The following is a 14,661-nucleotide window of genomic DNA, read 5'->3' as shown; positions in this document are numbered from 1 at the left end:
CCAGAGACTAAAACAGGCCGTGAGACAAGCTGTTTGGCTGCTGATACTGTAAATGTGGTCAGTTTTTAAACGATGTGCAGTAAAGTACACAGGCACATGTTCCTCTCTGTCTTCTTGTACTTATAAGCTTACTTCAGTAGAGAGGAAGGCAACAACAGGGTGTGTACAGCTGACACACACATACCAGCACACCACTCATCAGTGAGCACTTGTGTGTTTCAAGGACACTTCCCTCTTGGAGGCACCTTTTGTCACAGGATCAGTTGTGACTCAGTAAGCACACAATAGTTTAGCAAACACACAAAAAGGCACCAACAGACACACATACACGCAGATGTGCCTTGTGGTGATCACGCTGACTACTCAGCTGTGATTCTTGTACCCTGTGTGACATCTCCACAATTGAAGAAATACATTTGCAAACGCACTCTAAGCAAAGCAATCAGAGATGTATTTTCGGGGCGTCTTTTCTCATTTTCAAAAAGGCCTGACCATCCAATCAGTGGATATTATAGTTTTCATAAGTTGTGTCGAATCACATTTTGCCTGACCTCCATGTATAATCCCAAAATCATTCATTAGACCTTTTATATAGCACCTAGGTAAAAGTGATTTCACAAAATGCTTAATTGAAAAACAGGAAATAAGAATAATATGGAATAGAATAGACAAAATCAAGGAAAAGTGTGATATGTTAGCTATAAAGCATCAGGTCTTTTGGCAGGTCATTTCATAGTTAAGAGCTTTCTTTTTCTTTTCTTTTTTTTTTTTTTTAGCTTTTATCTGTCTAAACCATCCCTCAAATGTCTCTTGCCAGAGGTTACTTTCTTATAGAGGGTTAAAAGGTCTGTAATAGTGCTGGAGGATAAACCTCGCTGACTGTTTAAACTCTAAAATCAGCAAAACCTTGAAATTCCTAAAAGAAGTCAGGACTGAATTCTACTCACGTCGGCTCTCGTACATGCTCCTGGACTGTGCCCAGATCTTAAAGGGGTCTGGCTTCTTCTGGAGGGTGAGGGTGCCATCTGCAGGGTCCTGAGGGGGCAGGCCTGGCAGAGGCTGGGTGGGGGCAGCAGGAGTGGGCGCCACAGCCTCACTGGGCATGACAGAGGGTGGGTGGCTGGGAGAATCGGTGTGGGTGCTGCGATGGCTGCACACACTGTGCTGGGAGCTGCTCTGGCTGTCTTTCCTCTCTAACTGGTGCTGGATGGACAAAACAGAAAGAGAGAGAAAGAGAGGTGTATGTGTGTGAGGGACGGCGGTGGAAATAAGCGGAAGATGGAGGTAGAGGGTAGAGAGAGGGGAAAAAAAGTGAGAGTGATAAGTGAGTGAGTGATAAGGGTGAGATAGAGGGGAAAAGAGATGTGAGAAAAGTGTTGATGGAGGACAAAGAGATAGAAAAACATTCAAGGTCATCTTTTTTAGACATTGCAGTAGAACATCTTTCACTAAAACGTCTGCTGGAGTGTGAGGAAAAATGACTTGGTTTCCATGGTTGCAAGACAAAGACACTTTGAAATGTGAGGGAATCTTACTGAACAAAGATATTGCTTTTTATAAATCCCATGATTCTCTGTTTAGTGCATCGAAAACAGAATCAAGGATGGTTTCAGTTGCAACAGGAATGTGTAAAATCTGGCATGAAAGCAAATTGTAAAATTCAAACAGCTGAGAAGAATTCTGGTAGGTAGGAGAGAAGTATTGTGAGTATTACATTTCCAGTTATTTGAAGATATTTAAAAGTATCTGCAGTTTTGACAATAAAGTAAGAAACTGTTTAACAATTAAAATATTCACTGTTAATCTCCTGCTTATCTTCTTTTTACAGTCTGTGACTGTGCTGCTTGGCACCTTATAGTTTTCTATAAGCTGAGTGTTTCTTTGTATTATGATTCTGCAAACAGAAAATGTAAATATTACCGCCTTATTATTTGCAGACTGTGTATGATTGCACATTACAAACACTTCACAGCTCTATGAAAAACGAGCCATACTGAGAAAATGCAATTACCGGCTGTAAAAAAGCACAAATTTGACAACTGAATCATATTTTATCTGATATGAATAATAAACCAGGGCATGAAGCGACTGAGAAGTCCTGGCACAGTCCTCCAGTTTCTCACTCATCACACTGTACGAGATGAAGGGTCAAATATTCCAGTAATGCTTCTTAATGAGGACAACAGCCGTACGAAATTGACTTCTCATTTGATCACCGGGGACTCGCTTAATGGGTTGAGACAGCGCAGTCTCTCTTTCATATGGGAGTTTACTCTAAGCATCTATTTAGATTCTGAACTGGAGGCAAAATGGTTGTTCTGCGCTGACATGAAGTCACATGCAGCATGACATTTCACTGACATAACACAGAGGGGGGAAAACTGGCTTTTTCCTCAGCGGAAAGCTAATCCAAAGTGACAGCCAGGCAGGGCCACTATTGGTCTCACTCGACCCCCTTACAGCGCCCACTCCTCTTCCAGCCCCTTTGACCATGTGACCTGAATAGGTAACGCCCATAGCTTTGACTGATAGCACTGCAAACTAATCCTAATCCTAATATCCAGCTCACTGAGGGGAGGGTTTTTAATGTCGATCAAGAGACATGGGATGAGGTTTTCTTCCATTCAAGTGGTGGGAATTGAACCCACTGCTGACCTTGCACGAGCCTGTCCGGAGGAAACGTCCTTCTACTATAACTCAACGGCTCTCCAGGGTGAATTAGGGTGACAGTAATTTAAAGCTGCACTGGCATCTCTTCTGAGCCTGTATTGATTTTTTTATCAGGTTGAGATGAGTCGTAAAAATGAGGAGGCGTTTGCTCTTTAAACTCCTGAGTAACTGCACTGTCCTCAGAGAGACCCTCGCGCTGACAAAACGCTCACAGAACTGGTCTTTCTCCCCCTCTCTCCCCCATCCACTTTTATCTGTCACTACTGTAACTACGAGCCACGTTGCAATCTGTTGCAATCTCTCCTCCAGCTTCCCTCTCCTTTTGCTTCCTGCTCCCTCCATTGTCATTGCCCCCTTCTTCCATGTCTGTTAGCCTCAGTGCGTCTTCTGTACCTGTGGGCTATCACAGTGATTCACTGCTTTGGGACAAATCATCTCCACACTGGTGTTCCCCCTCCCTCACCCGCATCCCTTTCTCCTATCTTTGCTCCATGCCTTTCTCCCATCTTTCCTCAGCTGTGGCTGTCTGCCCTCCCTAACAGCTGGTCACTGTTACACTTTTCTACCCAGGCTATGCTTAATCAGTCACAGGATGGCAGCGTGGCAGGAGTGGAGTGAAAGAGAGAGGAAATAACACACAGAAATGACAACACAGAGGCAACAAAAGCAAGAGAAAGAAAACAATAAAAGAGAGAAGCAAAAGTCAAAGTGGCAGATTGAGGGGAAAAAAGTAAAGAGTAATGGTGGCAGCAGGATAAAGAACAAAAAAGAGAAGCTTTGGATGTAGAGCAGAAGAGCAAGAGTTTGATATCATATCTCTGTGTCTTTTGTTCTTTAAATAGCGCTCCTTTCACTCAGTAGAGTGAACATGCACACACACAAAAGAGCTGAAGATTGTGATACTCACCACCAGCTTTGGACTCCTCTTGGCTGGCACCACTCCTGCAAAGCATCGGCAGAGAGACAGAGAGAGCATTAATGACCTGTGGTGCTCGTCCCTCGTACCCTCTGATCAAAAACTCCCCAGGACAAGCGAATGGACCCCGGGTTCCTGCTGCAGAGCTCTCTCTCCTCTTCCTCCTCCTCTCTGTTGCTTTCTCTCTCTGAGCAACACACTGCGCCTAGGCTTCTCGCTAATCTAAGTGATCTCCTCCCCCTGTGCTGTATCCCGCTCCACTCAGCGTTCTCACCCGCGCTATTAGAAGGGGAGCTACTGATCTATCTGCATTAGACAGGTCAACTGATGCTGCAGCAGCCCCAGACTGCTGGTCCCAGCTACAGGTCTCCACAACCAGCCCTCAGATACCCCCCACCCCTGCTCCCCCCCTCTCTCCAGCCTGCTCGCCAGCTGTCTCCAACACGGACGCTACAGTGAGCTCTCCAACAGAATCTCAACTATTACCCACAGTGAAGGAGCTCAGCTGCTTGAGCATTATATCAAAAGGAAAGCCTGAGCTTCTGCCTTACTATGCACATCTTCTGAGTGGCTCAGTAACTACAGAGCTGTTTCCTCTCCACTCCTCTGCTTTACTCAAGGCTTACATTGAGATCTTCTCTCTCTGCTTTTTTTTTTCTCCCCTTGTTCCCTCCCCTCCTCTTCTTCCATGCACCATGGCTTGCACTCTCTCTATATATCTGTCTCTCTCTCTCCCTCTCTCTCTTTTACACCAGTTAACACAGAGAGTCACCCAGAAGATCAATCTCATTTGTGCTAATGAAATATTAATACGTGGAGCCAGTCGTCAGGGGAGAACATTCAAAGTGTACCAGTGTAGGGAATAATCCACATTCCTACGTTTCACATCCATCACAACTCAGCAATTCATCATGTGGGTTCCTCTATGTAAATCACATTAACACCAACTTATTCATTCAGACTCCACCTGATTATTTACACCACACACTGATATTACACACCGCTTTCCAAGAAAACTACTTTTCTGTCCTGAGGCTGACACTACAGCACAGTACGTTGAGACAAATATAGAAAAATGAATGCATGAATGACATCAGGCAGGATTTGGGACAAAGAGTTGCCGTTGCCAAGGCAATCAAGTAGTTCTGTATACAGTGGAAACAGTCCACTTTGTTAAATGTGAGAAGTACGCAGCAGCACACAACATTTACATTCATTTGTGGACCTTTGATCAATTACAGCCTCATTCTCCTTCATTTCTGCTACAGACGGGATCTTTCCTACGACACCTGACGCACAGCATGCACAAAGAAAAACCTACTGGAAATATTAATGGAAGGTAACACATGCAACAACATGCAAGCATCCATCTTAGGCTCTTTCTGCAGCATTGGCAAAAAATCATTAAATGTTAAAACTCTCTGTTGCTGCAAAGCCCCTCTCTCTACACGATTCATAATTTATCCCCCCCTATTTTCTCTCTCTCTTTCTCTCTCTCTCTCTCTCTCTCTCTCTCCCTCAGATTACGGGGTGCCAGTTACTGGAGCAACTGGAACAACTCGGTTGCTGACCGTGTTTTTGGTGAGCGTGTGCAAGCGTATTTAACCCCAGAAGGACACCCATTAGAAGGTCATACGTCAATAATAAGTGTTTCCCATTACAACAGCTGGTTACATGACCCTGGAGCCCTAAATCACACAATGTGGAAGGTCAGTAGAAACATTTCACTTTGAAACAACCTCTGAAAATCTTGAAACTGCCAACATAATTATCACCAAGCATGTAGAAATTGAATTTAATTATGGCCATATGGTTCATAAATTTGGGAATGGAACTAAAGGGGAATAAAGATTAAGGGAATTGGCAAAGTTAAACAGAAATATAACCCCAGCATTTTAACCCCAGCTCTACATTTATACAACTACAGTTTGTGTCAGCCAAAACAGCTGATTTACATGCTGCATGGTGCGAATGCATCTTCACGCGTGATACAGTCTTTAAATCTGCTTAACTTACTCCGGCATTGTGATGCTGATGTATACGTGTGATTCAGAGTCGATCGAATCTGGCTGGATGTAACATTTATGAGCAGCTGAAAGCTCGGCGAAGGAAATATGGGAATCGCATGTTCCTGCACACACGCGACTCTGTGGATACATCCATAAATGCATGCATGCTATACATATGTAATATCAGCACAAGCAGGTATGCAAGAGGATGAGCCTTTATTTATGCAGAGAGGTGAGTTAGCCAAGCACACACATACATATACACAAGACGCACACAGCATTTACATTATGCACCGGGGCCATAATCCTGATATATTTTTTTTTCTGCAGAAGCTGCTGAATGACATTAAAACTCTGCTCAATAACCCCCCCCCAACAAAACACAGCTGCGTTTTAAAAGACTTTGCATTGATCGCTAAGGATGCAAAATGACTTGAAAGGCCTGGTTTTATTAATACTGAGGCAACCTTCTACCAGAAAGACTGTGTCCATTATCATTCAAATGAGAGAGGAAGTAAACAAATTGCAAGAGAAAGCGAGCGCCTTTAGTTGTTTGATGACCTAAACCGGCTCTAAACATCAGTGTGGAGGAGGCTGGCTCTTTAACAGACATAGACAGTGAAGTACGCCTGTTAAAAGTAGCACAATTACAAATAAATATGCTAATGAGGGAATTATTGAACAACACTAAAGGCAGCAGGAACAAAGATGCTGTACATGCATGTGTGCAGCTGCAGCCTAAAGTAACACACTCATATTATCAATCGGGAATATGAACACATGCCAGTTAGTGTTTTCTTCTTAACAGCTTGTGTAATTTGTGTATGCACAAGCAAGTACTGGTGATAGTGAGTGAGTGAATGGGTCACACCTATGTCTTGACTAGATGTCCTTGCTGTCAGTCCCACATATGCAGGTTTTTTTTTTTACCGGTAAGAGGCAACAGCTGAGCACAAGTTCAATAAAATGTGTGTGCATAGTTGTGTGGGTACAATGTGTGTATGTGTGTGTGTGTGTGTAGGGGTAGTGGTGTCTTTCTTTCATCCTGGAGCAACAGCACTGAAAAAAGCTTTTCAAACTGAATCTGCAGCGAGGCGAATGGCCTAGTGTTTCAATACGCTGTTGAAGCTGTGGCCTTGGTTGGTCTATGCAGAGCCCACACAGTGCGAGTCAATGGTCCTTCCTCCAGGTTTTCTATATACATTGTTCGAGGGCGTGCAACATGAGTAGTGTTCTCTTTTGTTGAGCCAAACCTGTAAACATTTGTCCTTGCTCTTCTTGTAAGATTGTCTCATTATCCGGCAGTCCTCTCTCTTCATCTACTCCAACCGATACTGTCTCTCCCTTCCTCGTCCACTATCATCATATTTCATTCCTCTGCCTTCATTTCCTCTACATTTTATTTCCCATCTCTCTTGTCTTTTCATTTTCTCTCTTCTTTCTCTCTGTCTCTCAGGGGACAGGAGCGCTGTGCACGATTGTCATGGCAACAACGATAGGAAGACAAGATGGAGGAGTCATAGCTGGCCTGGCCTCCTTTACAGGGGAGGATCCTGTGTGTGAAAACACCAGATGTTATCTTTAAAATTTAAATGGACTAGACTTGAAAGCTTAAGATAACAATGGATATTTCTAACAGGTAGATATTTACACATGCAACTGCTTGGAGTGCAAGTGTGCTGCAAATTCACTAAATGATAAAAAGGGATCCTGCACATCACACTTGCTTATTAACACATTTGTCAGATGAGGGTTAAGAAAAGGCTAAACAAGAGAAGTGTGCAGGATTTGACAGTTTTAATATACATTTCCAAACATTAGACAGTTCAGAGTGTGTGCACTGTTAGGTTAAAATGTTATTTCCAAATTGGAAAACACCCCTTTGGACAAACTAAGTTTTTTCTTTTTAATAACTGTCACTACACAGTCTTTTGGCAGCTAATTCCTTTATTACCACAACAACCTATTCTACCTTGTGTCTATTTCTATTGCACAAATTACATGTTGGCATTCTTGCCTCTTCTAAGTGTTTGACGACCACAGAATTTATACTGGAAAGAGCATTTTTTGGGCAATCCAAAAGCCAAAGTGTGGCTCTGTTCATTTCAGGCACATTGCTCTGCTATTGCAGGGAGCATTAACGTAATGGCAAAATGCATAACAACCATCTGCAAATGCTCTGTGACAAAACACATTTGAATTTGTGAAGCTTCTGAACTCTGTGTATCTATCTGAGATTAGCCACAAGCAAACTACTCTGACGCTGTTGAGTTCAGAGTGATGCTGCCTCCTGGGCAATAAAGATAATCTGTTGAACCGGGGGAGTATTACAAAAGATGTTTTTCTCCCTTTTTCATGCATGTCAAACGTAATGTAGACAACTCAATATGAATTTGAAAGACTGCTCAAAGCTGTCATGACAGATTTTTTTTGGCCACTCGAAGACAGCAGGAACAAGTTGCAAATACAACACTGATATATTATCACCTCTGAAGTTGCTATGTTGAACTTTTTAGCAAATGACTCATTTGGAGTTGTGTTTCTGTCCACCTGGTGAATGTAAGTCCAATATTGTCTCTCTTTAAACTCTGTCTGGCTGCTAAATGAACCACTATGTTCACCAGCTGGTTGCTAACGGTGACTGCTGTTTGTTGCTGAGTAGGTAAGTGTAAAGTAGGTTTTTAGAGCTTTTCCGCAGAAAACAGCTGCCTGCAGCGGCTGAAAACAACGATACGAGAATTAACCAAAACGGTGAAGTTGCATCTGGACAGTTAAACAATGAGGTGAAACTCATTATAAAACTCCTATCTCCTCTTTGTAGGTTCATCATTAGGAGTGATGCCTCTCACATTACACATTCTAATTTGATACATTGTTATTATAAAATATCAATTATAGCCTTTTAAACTATAGTAAGACATTTTGTAAAAATTGAAGGATATATTCATTATCTCAAGAAATATTATTTTACATAAATTTTGTCGCTCCAAATGCAAACACAGGAAATACACAAAATTCAAATATCAGCAATTGTTTTGAAATGACTTCAATGTCTAAGAGGAAATAAATCACTGTGGGAAACAAAACATGTTTGAGAGAAAACAATCCCTGTGGAAAATCATCGTGTGATGTTATGTTTGTGTGACCTTGCGCTCTGTGCCTCTCTTAAAAATGGACTTTGCTGACTCTGAGTCAGACAGTGCAGATTGATGAGTCAGACAGCGCAGATTGATGAGTCACAGATGGACAGATTAAGGCTTCTTCTCCGCTAGCTGAAGTCCACCTTGTTCCTCCTCCTCATCCTCTTCTCCGCCAGTACTTCTCTAAACCAATCCCCTCATATACGCTCCCCTCACTGAACTTCTAGTGCTGTTCAGCAAATCTCACACTCTTCTCTTATAATCCTCCACCTCCACTTTCTCAAAAACATGATCCCCAGCCCTCATGTTTCTCATCCTCTACTCTTTCCTCTTATCTGAGCATTAGCTCTCTCCTCTTAGCTCCCATAATTATTGTTTGTGAATGATTATGCGCTAGCTGCTAGCGATCACTTGAAAGGTCACTGCATTATTCTCAGACAGAGAGCTGAGCACAAATCTCAGTCGCAAGAGCTGGTTTGTATCAAGTACAGCTGCAACTAACAATTATTTTTTATTTCTGAATAATCTGTCATGTATATTTAGTTAATTTGTTTAGTGTTTAACCTATAAAATAGTGAAAATGTCCGTCTGAGCAATGGGCCAAAACCCAAAGATATTGATCCTTACAATGATATAAAAAGAGGGAAAAGAAGCAAATCTTCACATCTGAGAAACTAGAATCACTAAGTGCCGACTTTGTTGATTCATTTTCTGTTTATATACTATTCGCTAGGTATTAAAGCTCAATACTTTTTTATGTTATCAACCAAAATGAGCATTTAACAGCTTGTCCCAATATGTAGTGTTCTTTACTTATTCTTTGATCAGATAGTTTCTCATTGAAAGCATAATTTTGCCAATTTAAAATTGCACTTTATGTTGTCAAAGCTCATGTGTAGCTGTTTGTGGTCAGACAGTATTTAACGTTGAGATGTTTGGCTTCTTTTATGAGATGAATGTGGAAAAAAATGTTAATATTCCTCAAAGTAGGTATATAAAATCGTTTTAGTATGCACACTGAAAGTCAGATTTCATATTGCACCATTTCAACCACACAGATAGCAGTTTAATTAACCTGAATATCAACCCCCTGGCTGTGTGTGTGTGTGTGTGTGTGTGTGTGTGTGTGTGTGTGTGTGTGTGTAGTTTCTGTCCCTCATCACCTGGCCACTCACCTGGGACCACAGTAATGACAGGCTGGTGTCAAAGCTAGCAGAGATGATCTATGCTGCTGTCAGTCACCCTGCCTGCCCCAGTGACTGACTGTAGCCTCCTTCCTACTTATCCTCTCCTCTCGTCCCTCTCTGCCTTGCTCTTTCCCTCTCTGTACCTCTCCCTCAGTGTTCTGGTGAGACGAATACCGCTCCTGCATCCATATCACTCTCTCTCTTTCTCTCTTTCTCACAGACACACAGGCTCATAATGACGCTGACATTTAACACAATACAGCAGTGTTATTCCAGCAGCAGTGCACAAGGTCAACTCATTAGAGGGCATAATTGATGTGGGGTGCATATCCCAACCTGCCACTAATAGAGATTGGGGTCAGTCGGCAATTTAACAACAATAAGGACTGGACACAAATGAGACACTCCGAATGGCATTCAGTGTATACGTGGATACCTTACACCCTGGCAAATAATTTGTTTTGTTTTGACATTTCAATGAGAAAAACATTTTCTCTGGGTCATTCCAGGCCAAACGTTTCGTGAGTTGGAACATGAGCGGCATAGCGTAGTAGTGAGCAGGCGGAGAATCCAGACAAAGTAGCATCCACCATTAAAAATCCTCATTAACGTTAGCAGGCATAAAAACAACCGGGAGTGTAAGCAGATTGAATATTCAATATTCTAATCAAAAATCAATGGAAAATCCTGTAATTTTTTCTGTTACCATGACCACAGGCTCTTAGTCTCCCCTCACATATTAATTCCAGGCGCAGTAATTCGAAAATAAACGAGCATGCTGAGCAGACAATGAGCAGTCCCACCCCTCACCATACCCCAGTTATCATATAGGAAACATAAGATGATAGCAACTGTGATTGACAAAGTCTCCGGGGCCCAATTCAGCAGCATCTGTATTCATAACATATATGAGTCCCTGACCTCCCCTCCCCTCTCATTCATCCATCTCACCTCTTTACCCAGCCTCCCACTCCTTCCCACACTCATCTGCTCATCCGCTACCATGCTAACTGAGCCCATCTCTTTACCTCTCCTCATTTCAGCCCATCCAGTCCGAGCGTTTTCAACTTGCCACCCACTCTCTTCCTCAGTTTTTTTTTCTCTCCTGTTTTCTCATTATGTCACTCTTTCCGTGCTAACTATTCAAGCTGTTTTCTGTTTAGTAGACAACAGTACATTCTTTTGTGTACTTAACCACACATCCTTTCCTGTCAAAACCTCAGTTTCTGCATCTGTTTATCCACCCCTGCAGACATCAGCTGACATCAAGATGTAGTACATACCTCTTTGCACCAGCATGGTGACCTCGCTGCCTCTGGGACATTTGCTCAGCAGGTCCACCACCTGGTTGTGGCTCATGTTTTGGACATTTCTCTTGTTGACCTCCATCAGAATGTCCCCCTCCTTTAGCCCTCGGCAGCGTGGATAGTCCACTATCTGCTTGACCCTCTGCCCGCCTCCCGTCAGGCTGTCAGCAATGGTGAAGCCGAATCCTTTGTCTCCCTTCTCCATGTGAATGGTGATCAGCTCGGGCTGGGTGGCTATGGACGAGGCCAGGGTGACCACATCACTGGAGTAGCCATGAGAGCCGTTGGACGCCACCTCAGCTGAGGGGCTGTGCGCCCGTGGCTCCCTCATGCCGTTAACGGGTCCGGCCTGGTTGGAAGGCGAGTCAAACGTTTCCTGTCCGTTGACAATGATAGGCTCCTTGTCCAAGATGGCCACTGAGGTCACCAGACTGGTGTTGGGGTCATCAGGGTCAAAGGGCAGCGGGTAGCCACGGCATAAGGCCAAGTCCACCATGGAACCAATGGGGATGGATTGGAAGATCTTTACCACCTGAGCGTGGGTGTAGCCCAGCACAATGGTGTCATTCACACTGACTATTACATCACCTGCATAAAACAAAAAGATACTGTTAGTGATGCAGTCATTTACATAAGTAACAGTTATTTAATGATGTTTAAAGTGCACATATCAAGTCAAATTCATGTCACACTGTTGGTGATATTTGGTGTTAGTCCACAGTTGTGTGATGGTAAAATTTCACTTTTCAGTTTAATAAATCAATCTAACTACAGTGCTTGTGAGAGGTTGTACCCTGCTTCTCACCCAGTGCATGCTGGGATACACTTTAGCCACCCTCAACAGCATAAGAAGTAGAGAAAATGGATGGATGTAGTGGAGGAACACTTCAGTGTGTGTTGCTGAATGAAAACAGTGCCCCCTGTGGATGGTGGTTATGTACTGCACCTGTCTCCATCTTGCCATCCACTGCCGCAGGCCCGTCCAGCACCAGACTCTTGATCTGTAGAAACTCATCTGGCTCGTCACCTCCGACCACAGTGAAGCCGAAGCCGCGACGACTCTTCTTCAGCTTGGTGTTGATGAAGGTTCCTTTTAGCTCTGCTGGGTTTCTTGTGAAGAAAGGCTTCCCTCCTGCAGAGCAACGGAAAACAAAATCTTATTCTGTAACATTCCTGAAATAATCCTTTGTGGATATAGTGGTTATTTTGAATCTAAGGCATCATACTTTGTAGCCTGCGTTCTTATGAGTATAAAAATGTGAAAGCTCAAAGACAGGATTAGGACCCGGGTCTTAGCACCATTTACAAAAGTTAATCGATTTGTCTGTTTTTTAGAAGTGTTGTTTGCTGATGACAAAAAGGCTGTACACAAATCAGTAAAAAAAAAAATCTGCCCATAAAATGGACAAAATATAGATGTAGTAAACAAACATAAATGAACATTTTTTAAATTGCTTCAGTTGTTTTCCTGTTCTTAACTGAACAGGTAACATAATGTACCATTGCGACACTGTCACAAGCACATACTTGGAAGAATCAAGCAGTAGTAATGAAGCATATACAGGGTCTATTTAGCATAAAGATTTACGTTTGACTCCTGCAGGGCCGGGAGGTAGAGTTGGGGGGACCTGCGGGTCCCTGTAGGTCTCCAGGTGGTTAGGAGCATAGTTTGCCAGTGGAGCTGCTGCTGAGGAGTGCTCCTCTATCCACTCTGTGCAGACAAATCACACCCCCGTTAATCCACACACACACTCAACACAAAGCTGTATTTACATGCCACACATATGCACACATATAAACACTTGACAGCAACGCACGTACAAACACACAGAGCTTAAAGCACATACTTGCCATCTGATTCATTTTTTATGCCTTGGTTGTTATTAGCTTCTCATTTACATCAGCTTTATTTGTTGAACATAAAATACTTTTGTAATTCTTGTAATGCAAAGAAACATTTCATCTCGATTATGATAATGTAGCAGAAATAATGTTATTTGTAAAATGGTAAAATGAACATATCTGACAACACAGACTAAAGCGAAAATCTCCTCTCCTTTTCATGGTAAAGCAAATTTAATGAGCAAATATAAAATGATGTACAGCATATATGGTTTTAAATCATGTAAATTAAAACCTAAACACCAAATGACAACACCAAGCCTTGGGCCAGCTCTGTTTTAGTAAAACTTATGAGAATCAACATTTTCGTTAAGCAAATTATTTTTTTCCACCATGTCTTGACAAGAATGTTAAAGTCAAGCAGGGAGAATTAGTCTGGCCCAAACCCTGGAGAGCACTAGACGAACTAGAAGGACATGACACTCACAGACATGAAGAAAGAAAGAAATGGTGCCGTGCCAGGGCAGGAAACGAACCTCGAATATACCGCTCACCTTCTGGAGGCTGCGGCTGCTGCTGCTGCTCCAGGATTTTCCGACGCCGCGCCTCCACCACTGGGTTCTCATACTGGGTCTTCCTGTTTATATGACTGAGACAGACAGAGGGAGACCAGGAGAGAAAAAACGAGATAATAGGGGCAAAGATTGATTAGAGTTGACAGCTACAGTGTATCAAGGCTCATTAAGTGTGCTCTTCCCAACGTGAAGGTTCAGCCTTTGCAGTCAAGCAGCGACATGTGGCCTAAAGGTGAAAAGACTGAACTAAAGGAGTAAAAAGATTTGTAAGGAGGCCTATATTTTGGAGATACTCCGTTTTTCTTTGTTGTCAATAAGGTGATTAACTTACTCTACATAGTACACCCCGTACACTGGATCGTCTATCCTCTCCCATCCTGGAGGCAGCTCTGAAATACAGAAGGCACACAGCATTAAACACTGAATAACAAAGCTTTCACCTCAGTCATTAACAAGGCTGCGCAAGCTAGTGTGGTTGGGTTGACTCAAAACATTCAGTGCAGCAAACATAGTCATTATAACCACAATTACAGTAGATACAGTATGCAAAATTTTACTGGAGCACACTTTCTCTACAATTACAAGACATTAGATCTGTTGTGTTGTGTTCAAAGCTGCAACGATTAGTTGATTGATACAAACTATTTTGATATAAATTTTTTGTAATTTTTTTTTAAGGAAAAAATGCTAAATATTTGCTTGTTGCAGCTTCTTGAATGTGAGGATTTGAAGCTTTTCTGTGTTGTGTTGGTCGGACAAAACAACACTTGAAGATTTCAGCTTGGGTTCTAGGAAATCATAACAGACTTTTTCAAGCGATTAATTAAGAAAATAATTGGCAGATGAACCAATAGTCAAAGTAATTCATTCTGCTTATTTCGCTCCTGATATGTCTTTTAGCATATGAAAAACACCACATGTTAACAAAGTTAAAAACTTTATTTTCATTGGCAGTGGCCTTTAAGATCTAACTGTGGTTTCTCTCTTCCAGGGACTCAAAACACTTTTACACTCT

General features: G+C 42.4%; 1 protein-coding gene and 1 long non-coding RNA gene across 18 annotated transcripts in view; one reads left to right on the top strand and one right to left on the bottom strand.

Moving 5' to 3' along the window:
- LOC137184680 (membrane-associated guanylate kinase, WW and PDZ domain-containing protein 1-like) overlaps positions 1–14,661 on the bottom strand; it is a 96,898-nt gene that overhangs the window by 13,671 nt on the left and 68,566 nt on the right. For 12 of the 14 annotated variants that reach the window (XM_067592593.1, XM_067592592.1, XM_067592591.1 and 9 more), the window contains 7 exons: positions 13,978–14,035; positions 13,608–13,720; positions 12,818–12,940; positions 12,176–12,361; positions 11,206–11,817; positions 3,578–3,612; positions 948–1,203 (listed from right to left, as the gene is read on the bottom strand). In XM_067592593.1, the coding sequence (XP_067448694.1) occupies positions 948–1,203; positions 3,578–3,612; positions 11,206–11,817; positions 12,176–12,361; positions 12,818–12,940; positions 13,608–13,720; positions 13,978–14,035 (1,383 nt within the window). The remainder of the gene's footprint in view (positions 1–947; positions 1,204–3,577; positions 3,613–11,205; positions 11,818–12,175; positions 12,362–12,817; positions 12,941–13,607; positions 13,721–13,977; positions 14,036–14,661) is intronic. The other 2 variants (XM_067592582.1, XM_067592588.1) reach the window with 1 other exon arrangement.
- LOC137184681 (uncharacterized) overlaps positions 1–14,661 on the top strand; it is a 90,227-nt gene that overhangs the window by 35,487 nt on the left and 40,079 nt on the right. Inside the window, exons 2-4 of one of the 4 annotated variants that reach the window (XR_010928699.1) lie at positions 4,855–4,925; positions 5,109–5,295; positions 11,175–11,263. This is a non-coding gene — a long non-coding RNA (uncharacterized lncRNA). Of the gene's footprint in view, positions 1–4,854; positions 4,926–5,108; positions 6,566–7,051; positions 7,379–11,174; positions 11,264–14,661 lie in introns of those variants that run through there. The other 3 variants (XR_010928698.1, XR_010928700.1, XR_010928697.1) reach the window with 3 other exon arrangements.

The sequence above is a fragment of the Thunnus thynnus genome, chromosome 6, assembly GCF_963924715.1.
Source record: "Thunnus thynnus chromosome 6, fThuThy2.1, whole genome shotgun sequence".
NCBI classification, from domain to species: domain Eukaryota; kingdom Metazoa; phylum Chordata; class Actinopteri; order Scombriformes; family Scombridae; genus Thunnus; species Thunnus thynnus.
Note: the sequence above shows the minus strand (reverse complement) of the source record. Positions and strands in the feature narration are given on the sequence as shown.